The 17,048-nt window shown below is 37.4% G+C and overlaps 1 protein-coding gene across 1 annotated transcript; it reads left to right on the plus strand.

Annotated features, from left to right (window-relative positions):
• The first annotated feature begins 3,268 nt into the window (after window positions 1–3,268).
• On the plus strand, window positions 3,269–15,012 carry PDK4 (pyruvate dehydrogenase kinase 4). Its single transcript, XM_081343002.1, has 11 exons — window positions 3,269–3,424; window positions 5,710–5,851; window positions 8,139–8,210; window positions 8,591–8,775; window positions 8,878–8,964; window positions 10,713–10,790; window positions 11,304–11,380; window positions 11,860–11,958; window positions 13,197–13,304; window positions 13,997–14,110; window positions 14,775–15,012. Exons 1-11 carry the CDS (start codon window positions 3,271–3,273, stop codon window positions 14,913–14,915), a joined length of 1,257 nt encoding a protein of 418 aa, XP_081199128.1. The 5' UTR covers window positions 3,269–3,270; the 3' UTR covers window positions 14,916–15,012.
• Window positions 15,013–17,048: the final 2,036 nt, after the last annotated feature.

A 17,048-nucleotide genomic window follows, 5' to 3' on the forward strand; every position in this document is an offset into this window, starting at 1 on the left:
CTCCTCTAGGACTGACCGGTTTGATCGCCTTGCAGTCCAAGGGACTCGCAGGAGTCTTCTCCAGCACCATAGTTCAAAGGCTTCAATTCTTTGGCGCTCAGCCTTTCTTATGGTCCAGCTTTCACTGCCATACATTGCAACTGGGAAGACCATAGCCTTGACTATACGCACTTTTGTTGACAGGGTTATGTCTCTGCTTTTTAGTGTGCTGTCTAGATTTGCCATGGCTTTCCTCCCAAGGAGCGTCTTTTAATTTCTTGGCTACAGTCCCCATCTGCAGTGATCTTGGAGCCCAGGAAAATAAAATCTGTCACTACCTACATTTCTTCCCCATCTATTTGCCAGGAATTGAGAGGGCCAGATGCCATGATCTTGGTTTTCTTAATGTTTAGTTTCAACCCAAGTTTTGCACTCTCCTTCTTCACCCGCAACAAGAGGCTCTTTAGCTCTTCTTCACTTTCTGCCATTAGAGTGGTATCATCTGCATATCTTAGGTTGTTGATGTTTCTTCCGGCAATCTTAATTCCAACTTTTGATTCATCTAGCCCTGCCTTTCTCATGATGTGCTCTGCATATGTTAAATAGGCAAGGCAACAATATACAGCCTTGCCGGACTCCTTTCCCAATTTTGAACCAATCAGTGGTTCCGTGTCCAGTTCTCACTGTTGCTTCTTGCCCCGCATATAGATTTCTCAAGAGACAAATAAGATGGTCTGGTATGCCCATCTCTTTAAGGACTTGCTAGAGTTTGTTATGATCCACACAATCAAAGGCTTTAGCATAGTCAATGAAGCAGAAGTAGATGTTTTTCTGGAACTCTCTAGCTTTCTCCATGATCCAGCATATGTTAGCAATTTGATCTCTAGTTCCTCTGCCTCTTCGAAATCCTGCCTGTACTTCTGGTAGTTCTCGATCCACATACTGCTGGAGTCTAGCTTGTAGAATTTTAAGCATAACTTTACTAGCATGAGAAATGAGTGCAATGGTGCGATAGTTTGAACATTCTTTAGCACTGCCTTTCTTTGGAATTGGAATGTAAACTGATCTTTTCCAATCCTGTGGCCACTGTTGAGTTTTCCAAATTTGCTGGCAAATTGAGTGTAGCACTTTTACTGCATCGTCTTTTAAGATTTTGAATAGCTCAGCTGGAATACTGTCACCTCCACTAGCTTTGTTGTTGCTCAGCTTTTCTAAGGCCCACTTCACTTCACATTCTAGGATGTCTGGCTCGAGGTCAGTGACCACCTCATTGTGATTATCAGGGATGTTAAGCTCGTTCTTGTATAGTTCTTCTGTGTAATTTTGCCACCTCTTCTTAATCTCTTCTGCCTCTGTTAGGTCCCTGCCATTTTGGTCCTTTATCATGCCCATTTTTGCATGAAACGTTCCTTTCATCTCTCCAATTTTCTTGAAAAGATCTCTGGTCCTCCCTATTCTGTTGTTTTCTTCTATTTCTTTGCATTGTTCATTTAAGAAGGCATTCTTATCTCTTCTAGCTATTCTTTGGAATTCTGCATTTAATTGGGCATATCTTTCTTTTTCTCCCTTGCCTTTCACTTCCCTCCTTTCCTCAGCTATTTGCAAAGCTTCCTCAGACAGCCATTTTGCTTTCTTGCATTTCTTTTTCTTTGGGATGGTTTTGGTTGCTACCTGTTGTACAATGTTGCGAACCTCTGTCCATAGTTCTTCAGGCACTCTGTCTATCAGATCTAATTCCTTAAATCTATTTGTCACCTCTACTGTATATTCAACAGGGATATGATTTAATTCATACCTGACTGGCCTAGCGCTTTTCCCTACTTTCTTTAATTTAAGCCTAAACTTTGCAACAAGAAGCTCATGGTCTGAGCCACAGTCAGCTCCTGGTCTTGTTTTTACTGACTGTATAGAGCTTCTCCATCTTTGGCTGCAGAGCATATAGTCAATCTGATTTCTGTGTTGACCGTCTGGTGATGTCCATGTGTAAAGCCGTCTCTTGGGTTGTTGGAAAAGAGTGTTTGCTATGACCATTGTATTCTCTTGACAAAATTCTATCAGCCTGTGCCCTGCTTCATTTTGTACTCCAAGGCCAAACTTGCCTGTTATTCCGGTTATCTTTTGGCTTCCTACTTTAGCATTCCACTCCCCCATGATGATAAGGACATCATTTTTGGGTGTTAGTTCTATAAGGTGCTGTAAGGTGCTTTTCAAGAGTCAGTTCAGGGAGGGGGAACGACCCAAAGGAACCTCAAACTAAATATTACAAAGAGGTTATTTGGAAAGTACAGAATGGCTGGAAAATAAACAGAACTTGGGATGAGCTCGTATTTATTTATTCTTGCCTTACGTTACTTATCATTAGCTCTCTGTGTAGAATATTTCTAACGGAAAGAAAGTGTTGCAGAAGAAGACCCTTGAAGAATAGGGGGGTTTTTTTTGGAAGGCTCAAGTGAACTTCTTGCTATTCAATAACCTGTTCTCCAGCGCCTGGCTCCTTGCCACAGGCAGGCCAGGCGTGACTGCCTACCGCTTCCCCGCCTCGGGGTGTTCTCGCCGTTCTTGGAAAAAGCTGTACAATTCTCAACTCAGCCCCTCCCCTCCCCTCAGGAATCGGGCCAAGTTGTTTCAGTTGCCGGGTCGCGTCAGAAGTCAAGATTCCACGACCGATACAACTATCTGACTGGTTCCACGCAGAAGCGAATTTTAATTAGAAAAACCAATGAGAAGCCGACAAAACGCCACGCTCCATTCTTCCCCCCCCCCGCCCGCCCCCGCGCGCGCGCTATCATCCTGGTTGGGAAATTGTCAAGGCGGGTTGAAGGAAGAGAGGGGGCCCGAGGGCTATTTTGAGCGGCGTCAACGGGGTGCGGGAATTTCTTATGAAAGATGCCGCTTGTCGCCTGTTGTATCCGAAACGTGGGGGGAAAGGCTTGGAGGACAGCGCGGCCTTATTGGACGCGGCAGAGACACACCTCCTAATACACGACCTCCTCTTCGCTTCTTCTGAGGCGTTTGGATTATCCGAAGTATAAGGTTCACCCTCCAGGGTGATGGAGTTCGATGTTCGCTTTTGTCCTTTTCTGACAGTTAACCAAAAGGGGGCGTGGCTTAGCCACGACTTTTTTCCCCATTTCTGACAGTTAGCCACCCTCCGGGGCGTGGCTTAATTTGAAAGCCCAGCCCCCAGAGGGAGGTGCTGCACTGGTCAATAGGTGTTGCACGTGCAGGTCACTAGGGGATTTAAAGTGAAGCGTCTTGTTAGCGCCACCTTTAGTCTCGTTCACAGCTGCGATGAAGGCTGCGCGGATTGTCCTGCGAAACGCGGCTCCTTTGGCGGCTGCTGCTGGTCATGGTAGCGGGGCCGGAGCCGAAACAACCAAAGAGGTGGAACGCTTATCGCGTTTCTCTCCGTCGCCGCTTTCTATCAAGCAGTTCCTGGATTTCGGTGAGGGGCGTGAATGGGGGTGTAGGAAGGGAGACCTCTGGTTCATGGCTGGGAATTTGAGGACATGTTGCCCAAAACATCTGTCAGGGACTGAATGGCAGGGCAGATAATCAGTGCTCTCCCACCACGGGAAATGCTTCGAAGTGGGGATGTCTTGTAGGTCCTTGCTAGAGAAACGGGACCATCACTGTTTCTCTAAGTAGTGAGAAGTTTGGGTTTCTCCCCAGTGGAGGGCTTCTGAAATCGGAGAATCCAGTAGGAGAGCATGAGGGATGTGAGAAAAGTTTTAAAAAGCTGGGACAGTTTTGGGCTACTCTCAGAGTGGATTGTGTACGGGTTATAGCATTGCCTCAGTTTTTGGATGTGTCACACCGATTTAAAGTTCATTTTAGTTAAAGCCGTCGTCTAATGTCACCTTTGAGATGAGGCATTCATTGTGGGATCTGTTTCTCTGAATTAGTCTGCCTTTCCAGGTGGCATTAATCTGATGTGATGCAATTCAAATATCTGATGACATAGGCTCTAAATCATAGGGATTTGGCCACAATCTTATATACTACAATTTAATGTGCAACTAACAAGCTTAACTGATTGGAATGGAAACTGTTTTTGAGTGCTGCTTTGTTTCTTCATCTTTCTTGTTCTCTTGTACTCCAGGCTATTTTCATGACTATTTTTTTTCTATCATTTTTGAAGAGAGGTTTGTTGAGCATATTTGTGCAACTTTTTACAACTTTGTTGTGCAAAAGTTTTGCTTTACCTCAATGTAGGAATGTATCTTGATTTGTGACAGTTCCTAAATCTTATGATGGTTGGACAATGAAGATAGCAATATATTTTTCTATACAATATAATGCTTATTACATTCTTATATAAATAATGTAATACATTTGGTATTTTTGTTTTGGTTACTATTAGCATTACAAGTAGCCAATAGTGTTGCTAGTAGTCAATACTGTTGCTGGTAGACAATAGTGTTAGTATTACTATGAATGCACATTACTATGAATGTACTAAAAGTACACTCATACACAAAGTACATTCCTCACTCAGTTATATTATGTGTTACAAAATTTTTAAAGGTAGGCAAAGAAATTAGGAATTTTATTGTGGATTTTAAACAAATATTTGTAGGAATGTTTATAATCGTCTCAATGGCTTTAGTGCCTTCCCTAAGTCTTCAGTCTAAATGATTTACTTACATTATGGATGTGTATACATTTTCTTTGTCAGTGTAACTGACCTTTTTTTTTAAAAAAAAAACCAAATGCAATCTTATTTGGTATAATATTGCTTCTTGTAATGCAAGGACTGTCTTTGTCTGATTTTCTTTATTGCTGATGCTATATTGAACCATTGCCTTTGAAATGGCAGACTGTTATAATAAAAGTTAAGTATGATTATTAAATCAGGATGCGTACAGTTATAGTTTGTTTTTTATGTTTTAAGCAAACTTATTTCATTGGTTAGGAATATTTGACTTTCATTTAGATGTAGCTGCTTTCTAAAGCAATAGTGAAATACTAGAGATATTTTAAAATTACATATTCCTAATGCTGAATGTAACTGTTAAATTTAAAACCCCCCATATAAAGCCAATTAAATAGAAGAGTTTATTAACACATTTCAGATGCAGCACATATATAGTATATATTTTTGTTTTACATTTTTCCAAGAGATGTTGATACAGTAATATAGTTTATAGTTTATTTGGGTTTGAATAACCCATATGGCAGGGACGCAGTGGCTCAGTGGGTTAGGACACTGAGCTTGTCGATCAGATGGTCGGCAGTTTGGCGTGTCGAATCCCGAGTGCCTCGTAACAGTGACCGCCTGTTACTTGTCCCAGCTTCTGCCAACCTAGCAGTTCTAAAGCACATAAAAATGCAAGTAGAAAAATAGGGACCACTACGGTGGGAAGGTAACAGCGTTTCATGCACCTTTGGTGTTTAGTCATGCTGGCCACATGACCACGGAGACGTCCTCGGACAAGTGGTGGCTCTTCAGCTTTAAAACGGAGATGAGCACCGGCCCCTAGAGTTGGAAACGATTAGCACACATGTGTGCTAATCTTTACCTTAACCCATATGGGAATTGCATTCCACGCAAATGCATCTGTAATACAGACATTGCTACAACTGGAGCTGTCTCATTTGGAGTACATAAAATTCCAAGTTGCAGCAAACAGAATATATGTACATCTTGTACATAATATTAATATTGTAGGAAGTTTATTGAAAATGTTTTAGCACATTGCACTTAAAATATATCTCCCATTTTTGTAGGTTCAACAAATGCATGTGAGAAAACCTCATTCTCATTCCTTCGGCATGAACTTCCAGTTCGGCTAGCAAATATTTTGAAAGAAATTGATCTCCTTCCTAGTCTATTATTAGATACAACTTCAGTACAGTTAGTAAAGGATTGGTAAGTAACAAATTTTGCAATAGATTTCAATTATTACATTTTATTCATCTTACACTACTTTTGTAATCAAGTGCAAGAAAAAATTATATATATTGACATCGGGAGATAGATCTCAGGTTGACAATGTATTCATTGACTACTGATGGTCTACTACTGAATAAGACTGTGTCCATCGTCCAGTACGCTCACACAGAGAAGGCCTCCTCAGGGTACCGTCAGCTAGGCAATGTCGGCTGGCGACCCCCAGGGGGAGGGCCTTCTCTGTGGGAGCGCCAACCCTATGAAATCAGCTCCCCCCTGAGCTTCGGATGGCCCAAAACCTCCAATCCTTTCGCCGCGGCCTCAAAACACACCTGTTCCACCAGGCTGACCTAGACTGACAGGCATTTTAATTAATTTATATTTAGTATTTTTAATTCATTTTTTAAATTCTCTAATTTTAATTTACTGCACTGATGTTCTCAATTTCATTTTTATCTTGATTTCTGTACTTATTATATGTTTTGTTGTTAGCCGCCCTGAGTCCTTCGGGAGATAAAGGTAAAGGTAAAGGTTCCCCCGCACCTGCGTGCTAGTCGTTTCCGACTCTAGGGGCCGGTGCTCATCTCCGTTTCAAAGCCGAAGAGCCAGCGCTTGTCCAAGGACATCTCCGTGGTCATGTGGCCGGCATGACTAGACGCCAAAGGCGCACGGAACGCTGTTACCTTCCCACCGGAGTGGTCCCTATTTTTCTACTTGCATTTTTACGTGCTTTCGAACTGCTAGGTTGGCAGAAGCTGGGACGAGTAACAGGCGCTCACTCTGTTACGCGGCACTCGGGATTCGACCCGCCAAACTGCCGACCTTCCGATCGACAAGCTCAGCGTCCTAACCCACTGAGCCACCGCGTCCCTATCGGGAGATAGGGCAGGATATAAATCCCATCAATAAATAAATAAATAAATAAATAAATAAATAAATAAATAAATAAATAAATATAGGCACTATTTTTACTTTCCAAAATCTCATAATTTCATCTTTCTCTTTTGTAAACCCTCTGTCTAAATTCTGATTCTTTCAACTAGCGAATAGCACAGTGAGAGGTGAGAGGTAATATTATCAATAGTATCCCTGCCTCCCATCCTCAGCCTTTTCTTACAGTGCTCATTTTCAAACCAAGGAAGAAATAAACTCCTCACAGGGATAGGAAGGACAGGAGAAAAATCATTTTCAGATTAACTGGGAATGATGAGGAGATAATAAGACCCAATAGTGAAACTTTGATTTCAGCAGGGAACTCTGAAAATGTGGGATGTGACAGGAATGTTATTTCATAAGAAACCCATTGTTGTTTCAAAGAAAATGTTGCATTTTTTCCCTATTTTTTATGGACGGTAGCTGAGCCATAAATAGATTTGTTCAACTTACAAACTTTCTTCAAGCCGGATATAGTATTGGAAATATGGGGTGTGACATTGATCTTAGATGAACACAGCCTTGAATATGAAAAGGCCTGTATGAATAAGTAATAACAAGTCCTTGAAGCCTGCTGGTATGTATTCTGCAGTCATTTTGTAATCTCTGCTGAAAAGTAGAACGACACTAATGACCCCTACGTACAGTATATCCTCTCTATGTGTGGTATTCTGTTAGCTTATGGCACTGGTCATATCATAATAAATAAAAGTAGATTTTGTTGCAGCTGCTTTATCTTTGTTACAGACTTGCTGGCAATTCTAAAATGCTGACTTGAATAAAATTGCATATCAAATGCTACAAAATATTCATGAAAACTTTGTCAATGGGCAATGAAAAGAGCATAGATATGTATAAGATGCTAAATTTTATGGGGAAAGTATTTAAGTACTTACTTTGTTGATTTAAATACCCCAAATGTTGATTTAAAGCAAGGAATTTGATGTTATTTTTCTATATTTATACATAATGAAGATCCTTCTATTTATTCCTAACTTGTATAGTTTTTGAAGTTACAGTTAACACTGCTTACCCCTATATGTGTCAAGAGGTTTGTGTGTGTATATTTCCTCAGGTCAGTTTTGACCCCTTCTGACTGCCTAAACAAGTCCCTAAAGTTTTCTTGGTAAAGTTTTTCAGAAATAATTTACAACTGTCTCCTCCCAACTGTGTGAGACAGTGATTGGCTAAGGTCACCCAGCTGGTTTTGTGTCTGAGGTGGGACTAGAATGCATGGACTTCCTGTTTCTAGTCCAATCCCTTAACCACTACACTAAATTATGTCTTTGGTCTGTATGGTTAGCCTCATATTTGCATTACTTGTGCTCTACAGGTATATTCAAAGCCTACTGGAACTACTGGAATTTCAAGATAAAAAATCAGATGACCACAAAGCTCTTTCAGAGTAAGTTTCTTTCTGTTATCTTTTTTTCAGCAGCTTATTCTATTTTAAGTAATGATTGATTAATCTTGGATGATTCAGCTAACTTGAAACCCAAAACTTAGATAACTAATTATATTACAATGAAATAATGATACAGGAGCATAACTAAAAGATCTAATGTAGCAAAATGTGACACTTTGAAATAAAGTGTATCAACAATAAATTATGAAGTTTCAAAGTACTATTCATAACAATCAGTTGTCTTGATTTGATATATCAGAAAGTAAACTAATGTATTTACATTTTTCTTCTGTTATGTTTTGTAAGAATATTTGTTTACTACAATTTTGGTTTTCAGAATTTCTTATATAGGTAAATATGAAGTTCTGTGTTTCTCCCAGTTTCATAGATGCCATTACTAAGATCCGAAACAGACATCACAGTGTAATGCCCATGATGGCACAAGGGGTATTAGAATACAGAGATTCTTCTAAAATGGATTCATGCATCAATCAAAATATTCAGTACTTCTTGGATCGATTTTACATGAACCGGATATCTATTCGAATGTTAATAAACCAGCACAGTAAGTTACATTTTTATTCTTTTGACAAACCAACTTTTGTAGGCTATTGAGAATGTTTTGGGGAAAAAATGGTTCTTCAATTTCATATCTTTATTTCAACAGCATTTATATTTGATAGCAGTAATGTGTGTAACCCACGGCATATTGGATGCATTGATCCTTGCTGTGATGTTGTGGATCTGGTGTACGGTATGTATAAAAATGAAAGTTTTACTTATAGTTGTCATGTAGTTTGATGCATAAACAGCGGTCATACATTGCAGTAAACTATTAATGTGGTTTGTTGTTTTTTGGCTTAGCTTAGGAACTGGAATATATCATGTTTTAATGGCTTGCTCAAAAAAATCATGGCTTAGAATTAAATGTGAATGCAGGGAATGTTTTTTTCCTAGGGAGTACAAATTTGAGAAGATGTAAGAAGATTTAGATTTCCCAGTGAAAAAACTACCAATAGTTGATTAATTTAAACAGCGGTGCTGCTAAATTTCTCAGTTGGTTGAATGAAGACAACATAAATTAAGGTAGTTGGTCCTTGTAAGACAGTTGTTTTCATTCATAAAATTCTGTTTATTATTTAGCCAAAATCTGGTTGTTGAAAATTTAGGCTACAATTTTAGAATAGTTGATTTCTGTGTTACAAGAAGATATAAAAAGATCAGAAATAAGAGTATTATAATGAAGTCTTACATACATTTACTTGGTTGTAAGTCCTGTTCAGTTCTGTGATATTTTATTTTTTGAATAAATGCATATAATGTCTACATGAAAACACCAGGTTGGTTATTCAGAGCTTTGGAGATGGCTGCCATCATTATCCTATTAATAAATAGCTATGCTCTACTCAGCTGTATGATTCCAAGGAAGCAATCAATTCCTCTGAATGTTGTCCATTTCAGTAATGGGCTGGATAAGGGAGAACAAGCTTAAATTAAATCCAAAAAAGCAGAGATGCTCTAGGTATAACAAAAACAGTAAAATTGGAGATTGAGATGAAGCCTGCTTTGAATGCAGTTCTAGAACCCCAGAAAGAAAAAGTTTGCAGGTTAGAAATTATTCTTGAGATTGTATTTGCAAATGGTGGCTTCATTAAGCATATATCCACAAATGTCGTTAATGTGCTAATTATAATCCTTGAATTCATCAGAGTTGGTAACAGCCATGTCTTGGTTATAAACCATCTTGATCAATGCAGTGGGCCTACAGTATTCTTGAAAAGTGCCTCAAAACTGTAGTTGGGTGTCAAGGAGTCTGTTAGTTGCAGACCATTACAAAGTAGTGGGTGATAACCTTTATTGACACAGGTGTTATCCACTGCCTGCGAGATACAATGTTAAGTTGTTAATGTGGTCCTTTGAAGTCCTAAATGGCATAAGGCCTGAGAATCTGAAAAGCTGCTTCTCCTGCAGTCAATCTGCCTCAGTACTTAAATCACTAGGAATGCCTTTATTTTGAAGATGTTGCTGCTGTCAGAAATTCAATATTCTGGTATTTGGGAGAAGGGCTTCTTCTCCACGGCACTCAGGATATGGAATGCTCTCCTAAGGAGATTAATGTGGTCCCATATCTCCAGTATTTAAGAAATATTTTAGTTGTTTAATAATACTTTTCATTTAATTGTACTGCACTCCTTATTGTGTTCTTTATGTTGTATTTTATTTTTGTAAGCCAACTTGAGTACTTATATAAGCAGAAAGGCAGTTACAAATGTAACATTTAATAAAAAAATATCATTATAGAGAAATCTTAAATCTATTTCAATAGTGTTTTAGGCCCATAGTAGATTTGCTGACCATAAATCAATTCTTGTAAATAATGGAAAATTTACACAATAAGTTCATTACATGAATAATATTGAACAATACTGGTTTGTCTGGTGTTTAGAAAATAATACTGTGACATAAAAGTTGTTTAATCTTGTTTTTTAAAATATATTTTAGATGCTTTTCAGAGTTCTCAGATGCTTTGTGATCAACACTATTTCGCTTCTCCAGAGTTAAAGCTTATTCAAATAAATGGTAAGATTTTTTTCTGACTGTACTAGTCTGTTTCTGAAAGCTTTTTACTTTCAGTAATCCTTACTGCTGTTTTTCTTATCTTCAGTAAATATGTCCTAGAATTGCTAGCTAATCACATTTTCTCTACAGATAATGCTTACATGTGCACAAGTGCATTCATTCACTTATGCAGCACTGTGCCAAATACAAAAGGACCTTGACATGTAATTGTGCAATAGTTGATTTCAGGGTGTATTTTTTAAAAAAATAAATTCACTACTCAATATACACTTGCAATAACCCAAGAAAATTTTATCTGTGCTGCCAGATGATAGGGAAAGATGTAATATAAAAATGTATACAGATTTGCAAAAATAGTCAGACTTAAAGTGCTAGAAAATAAAAGATGATTAATCTCAGAATTCAGTGTGGGATGCACAGATTTCATTAAAAACTTTCTCTTCATTCATAATAATTGTTTGGAATAAAATTCCAGTAATAAAAGTTTATTTATGTCTGCTGTATTTTTTTTAGCAAAAGCACCTGGAGAGCCTATTTACATAGTATATGTACCTTCTCATCTCTTTCACATGCTGTTTGAACTGTTCAAGGTTTGTAATTGGTTTTAAAGTTTGTAGTTTAAGCATGCATTAGGACATATTTATCCCATATTTAGCTGAAATATTATTTTCAGTATGGGATGTTACAACCAAAGTACAACCAAAGTACTACAGAATGGTACCCTTCCCAACACTATTATTCCAGTAATAATTAGAGACTAACAGCTAAAGCTAAAATGGCCCTTTCTCTGCATTTAAAATAGGGTCCTGACAAGGGAGAAAGTACAGGAATATTTATTTATTATTAAATTGTTTGCCACCCATTTTGCTGCAAGGCAGCTCACTGCCTTTGAATCTTTTGTTATAGGTTTTCCTGTTAATATGACAAAAGAGCTATTACTCCATTAGTCAATTATATATACTGTTCATTTTCCTTACTGTCAAAAGCAAATTCCTATCTTAGAGAGGGCAAATTTTAATATTTTAAAATCTTTACAAGATAAATTAAATTCTTCTTAATTTCTGTATAGAATTCCATGAGAGCAACAGTTGAACATCAGGAAAAAAAACCTTCCCTTGATCCAATTGAGGTGACTGTTGTACTTGGAAAAGAAGACCTAACTATCAAGGTACTTTCCCAATTTGAAATAACAGACCACTGGGATTTGAATTGCAGATTCTCCTATTTCTGGGTTCTAATCTATATTTTGTGAACAGAACTGCTAAATTTATAGCTAAGTCAGTTGACCAAAGGACTCCTTATATTGATCAGATTGGGATATAGTGTAAAAGTGATCTATTTACCTGAATGTTGATTCTTTATATTTAGCACTTTTGTATTTTATTAAGATATTTTGTATCTGTTTTACTCTGGACTTACTGTATATCCTGTATTTTATTTTATATTTGATATAGTCATAAGTTTAATCAATCAATAAACTATCTAATATTAAGGTGCTTACTACATTTGATATGAGAGTTAAATAAATTCAGTAAATAACTTAGTTTATTTTATTATTTAAAATATTTATATAGCTATCCATCTTACAAAGGCTAAAAGGGTGATGGCCTACTGAACTTCACAAGGCAGCATGTTCCATGTCCGGGCCGCCACGGAAAAAGGCAGACTTCCTTGGTCCCATCAGATAATATTTAGGTGAAGAGACTAGCCCATTGTATCTGATCTGATAGGAAGGGTAGATGTCCTAAGAGAAAGATAGTCTTGCAGATAGCCTGGCCCTGTGCCATACAGAGTATTAAAATGTGATGACCAACGTCTTGACTTGCAGCTGGAAAGAAACAGAGCAACAGAGGTGTTATGAGCAAAACTACAGGCCCCCATTATTGTGCACACCACTGCATTCTGGACCAGTTGAGGTTTCTGGGTGGTGTTCAAGTGCAGCCCCCAAAAGAGTGCATTGTAGTAATCCAGATGAGAAGTGACCAATGCCTGAGTGATCAGGAAAGGATGCACCAGATGTGCAAATAAATCTCTGAAACACTTCTCCTAGCCGCAGCTGCCACCTGCTTTTTGAGCAGGAGCTGTGACTCCAGGAAGACCCCCAAATTGCACACCACTCTATCTGATAAAGGGCCACCCTGTCCAGAGTAAAAGATGAAAAACCATCTATTCTTGTTTACTTTTGAAAAGCCCTTTTGATTTAAGTAGGCTTATCATGGAATAAATAGATGAGTTATAGATTGCAACCAATTAGAACTAGGCGAACAATCGCCAGCCAAATGCTATTTTGGCAAAGTTTCTTTTTTTAAATTAGCAAGTCTGATACAAAAAGAGTCATTAGAAAAGATGATTATTTCAACTACAAGTAATTTGTTAATTATATGGGTACTTTTTCTCTTTAACTAGGTTTCTGACAGAGGTGGTGGAGTTCCAGTGAGGATAATTGAAAAACTCTTCAGCTATACATATTCTACAGCACCAAAGCCTGTGATGGACAGCAAAAATACTGCTATGGTAAGAGACAAAACCATAAGGCTATGATGCATAAAGTCAGTAAGCTATTGATGCTCTTGGCATTATTTTATAGACATAGGGACAAGTGAGACACAGGGGATGCTTCCAGCTGGAAAGACTTTGTATCAAATGACTGCATTATTCCTTGCAGTGATTACTAGGAATTCCAAAAGAACCTTCTCATTGAGAATTAAATTGTGATAAGCTGCATATTCATGAAACTAGGGGTCTCCCATGATTGAATGCCATATATAAAACCCTTCCAAATAGGATGTTGAAGTCATAAGTTCTAGCCTAACCATTTCTATAAAATCTTGATAAATCGTAAGTTCTAGCCTTATCATTTCTATGAACTCTTGATACTTCTATAGAGAGGGAATATTCTGACCCAAGAACACCCATCTGTAATATCCCATTTTAAAAGATAGGCCAAATGTGATACGTGCGGAAGAAATTAATGCAAAACTAGAAACATTCCTTTTGCACTTTCTTCTCAACATTGTTTTTTTATCCCATAGAATACTTATTTAGCAAGTGTTTAAAATTAAAATTGCCTTTGTTCTACTTGTATGGGAGATAAGATTTTCATTGAGACCCTTAACCACTAAGCTACCTGAATTGAATACAATTTAAAATAAGAGGGGTAAAAATCCCTCATTTCAATTAATGAAAAATACTTTATTTCTTTTTAGGCTGGATTTGGTTATGGATTACCGATTTCTCGTCTTTATGCTAAATACTTTCACGGAGATCTCAATCTGTACTCTATTTCGGGGTATGGAACAGATGCTGTTATCCACTTAAAGGTGTGTTCTGTACTTTTTCTCTCTCTCTTCAAGTATGGTAGTATGTTTTCATATGCTTTTTTATTTGTCCTACTAGTAATTTATTCATTGTCCCTTTTAAAAATAGTAAAAAGCCTTTATTTATAATTTGTACAATTTTATTTATTTATTAAATTTGTTTGCCACCCATCTTGCTAAGTGGCAGCAATGATCCTTGGCAGAATATACTTTTTATTCTGTTTAAATAGTTTGTTGCAAATGATTTATTGTTTATCATATTATTGGTTGAGTTATAAACTATTTTAATACAGAATTATGTTAAGCTGTATTCAAGATTTGATTTGAAAAAGCAGAGTAAAATGTTTATTAAGTCTGGGTATTTATTATAAACTCAATTCTATCTCCTAAAAGTAATTTGACTTTTTTAAAAAACATAAAATAAATCAGGCTTCTCAAAGCACCTATATCAATTAATACCACATATATCACCTATTCTGTCTGGAAGACAGAAATGAAAAATTGTACAAAGTCTTACAAAATGTGAAAACAAGAATATTTAATCTAGCAGAATAATATCTCATGATTTAATCCATTATGAATGTGTATGCAAATGGTGGCAAAAATAAGTTTAAATACTCTAAATAGTAATAAGTGTCTATTTCAATCTGTGTTTTTAACTTTTCAGGCACTTTCTGCAGAATCTGTAGAGAAACTTCCTGTTTTCAATAAATCTGCATGTAAACATTATCAGACCCCTGTAGAAGCGGATGACTGGTGTGTTCCTAGGCAAAAAACAAATTTACCAGCACAGAACATTGTCATGTGAAGATTACATTTGTCTAACACATTGAGATGGGATCAAAGCAGTTTCTGAAGGGATTAATGAAGTAAATTACTTGAAGTCACTACTGTTCAATACGAAGACTTAGATCAGACATATCAAACACAAGGCCCGGGGGCCAGATCCGGCCCGCGAAGTGGTTTCATCTGGCCCGCGAAGCCATCCTGGAAACAGTGAGGGAACGGCCCCCACTGCCTTGGCCTGGCCCAGAGACCCTCCTCCTGCCAGAGACCCTCAGATCTGTCCCACTCCAGCCCAGGCCCCCATAGGCACCCTTGATGCGAACGATGTAGAGCTGGCCACGCCCACCCAGTAGGCCATACGCACTTTGGTCACGCCCACCCAGTAGGCCACGCCCACCCTGGCCATACCCACCCGGCCCCCTGAGGGCAACCACCATGCTGATGCGGCCCTCAATGAAATTGAGTTTGACACCCCTGACTTAGATGAAAAAAATATTGAATGGATTCTACAACACAATGTATAAATGCTGTGTTTGTGCAATGTATCTATTAGAAGAGTCAAAGGGATACAGTAACACACATTTGGTCTTCTTGAAGTCTAGATTAACACTCCAAATGTTTGCAGATACCTATGTTTTGGTATGTTCAAAAATGGCATGTTTTGTGTGAATATCAACACAAAATAATATTTTTTTTCTTATCAGAGTTACTTACCGGTATATGTCATACAGTCTGTGAGAAAGTCTAGTTTAACATTACTTTGTTACGTAGCATAATCTTAAAAAGAGATATGATACAATGGTGAATTCCAAATAGGTAACTTTACTTGAATTTTCACAAATTGCTATATATGAGAACAGTATCTTTCAGTTGTTTTCAAAATATTGGATTTGAATATAAGTGGGAAATAATCTGAAAATATGGGTATCTATAATGAAAGTATTGATCAGAAAAAAGTAGCTATATGACTTCTAGCTATCTATATTGAGGAAATGGAAAATCATGAAGGATTTTCAAAGGAATTGAAATGGATGGGATTCGGTCATCCTTTAACTGAATAGGATATGAGGCTATCAATAAAAAGAAGCAACTTTTGTTAATGGAATTGTTTATGCAACCATCAATTTTGAATGATTTCATAATATGAATTTAGGTTGTATTTGACCCTTAATCTGATAGCCTCCTTCTGTCCTTCAAATAAAATGAAACTTTAAAAATGTACTAATAATTTATTGGAGGTCTTTCATAATGGTGTAATGATAACTAGGCTGGTGGAGAATATAATATCTACATTTTTAAGAATTTAGGAAATACATTAACAAGAAAAATAATTATCCATGCAGCAGCAAAGAGTGACAATGGTAAAATATTTTGTGAAGAACTGATTGTAAAAATACTCCGTTATAAGGAATTAGTGCTTCTTAAAACCAGGAATTAAGGGCCTAGCTTGTACTAATATAGATTGTCCCGTCATTTCTTTTTGAGACAGCTAATCCTAATACATTTTAAGGAATTATTGTGACAATTTGATTCTTATTTATGGCAGTTTTATCACTGCTGTATTTGCTAATGTCCACTTTTGCATGAATTCCAGATTCGTGTAAGTAATTCCATCCATATGAGACTATTGTGTGTAGTTGGTACAGTGTGCCAACAAAGGCTTAGCAGTTAAACATTTATGAAATATTGAATATTTTCTGCTGAAAATATAGTGCAAGTACTGAATGCTAGCTATTATTAGGTTCTAATCATGAAAAAGAAATCTAGTTGTTATACTAATAGGAAGTGCATATTTGGTAGTCAGAGTGCAGTAAAGATACTTCTGATGAGATATTTATGGATTGCTTGAGCGGGTATCACAAGTGGTATCAAGGTAATAGCAATAGTACAGATTTTAATCCAAAATTTTGGCTGTTACAATAATACTTGTTACTATGATACAATTGTGTACTTTGACCAATATACTGCAGTACATAACTTAAAGAGTTGTTTTGCTAATATTGCTGCTGATTTGCTACATGGTCTTGCAGAGGAGCTGGAGACTTCCTGAAATAAGGAATCAGTCAGAGCCTTAGACAGGATTGTGCCTGTGCACAAACTCCCCATGATTTATGGAGGGGATGAGGGAGCTGAAAATGGTCAAGCAATGTGGCAA

This window comes from Vipera berus (assembly GCF_964194415.1).
Source record: "Vipera berus genome assembly, chromosome: Z".
NCBI lineage: Eukaryota > Metazoa > Chordata > Lepidosauria > Squamata > Viperidae > Vipera > Vipera berus.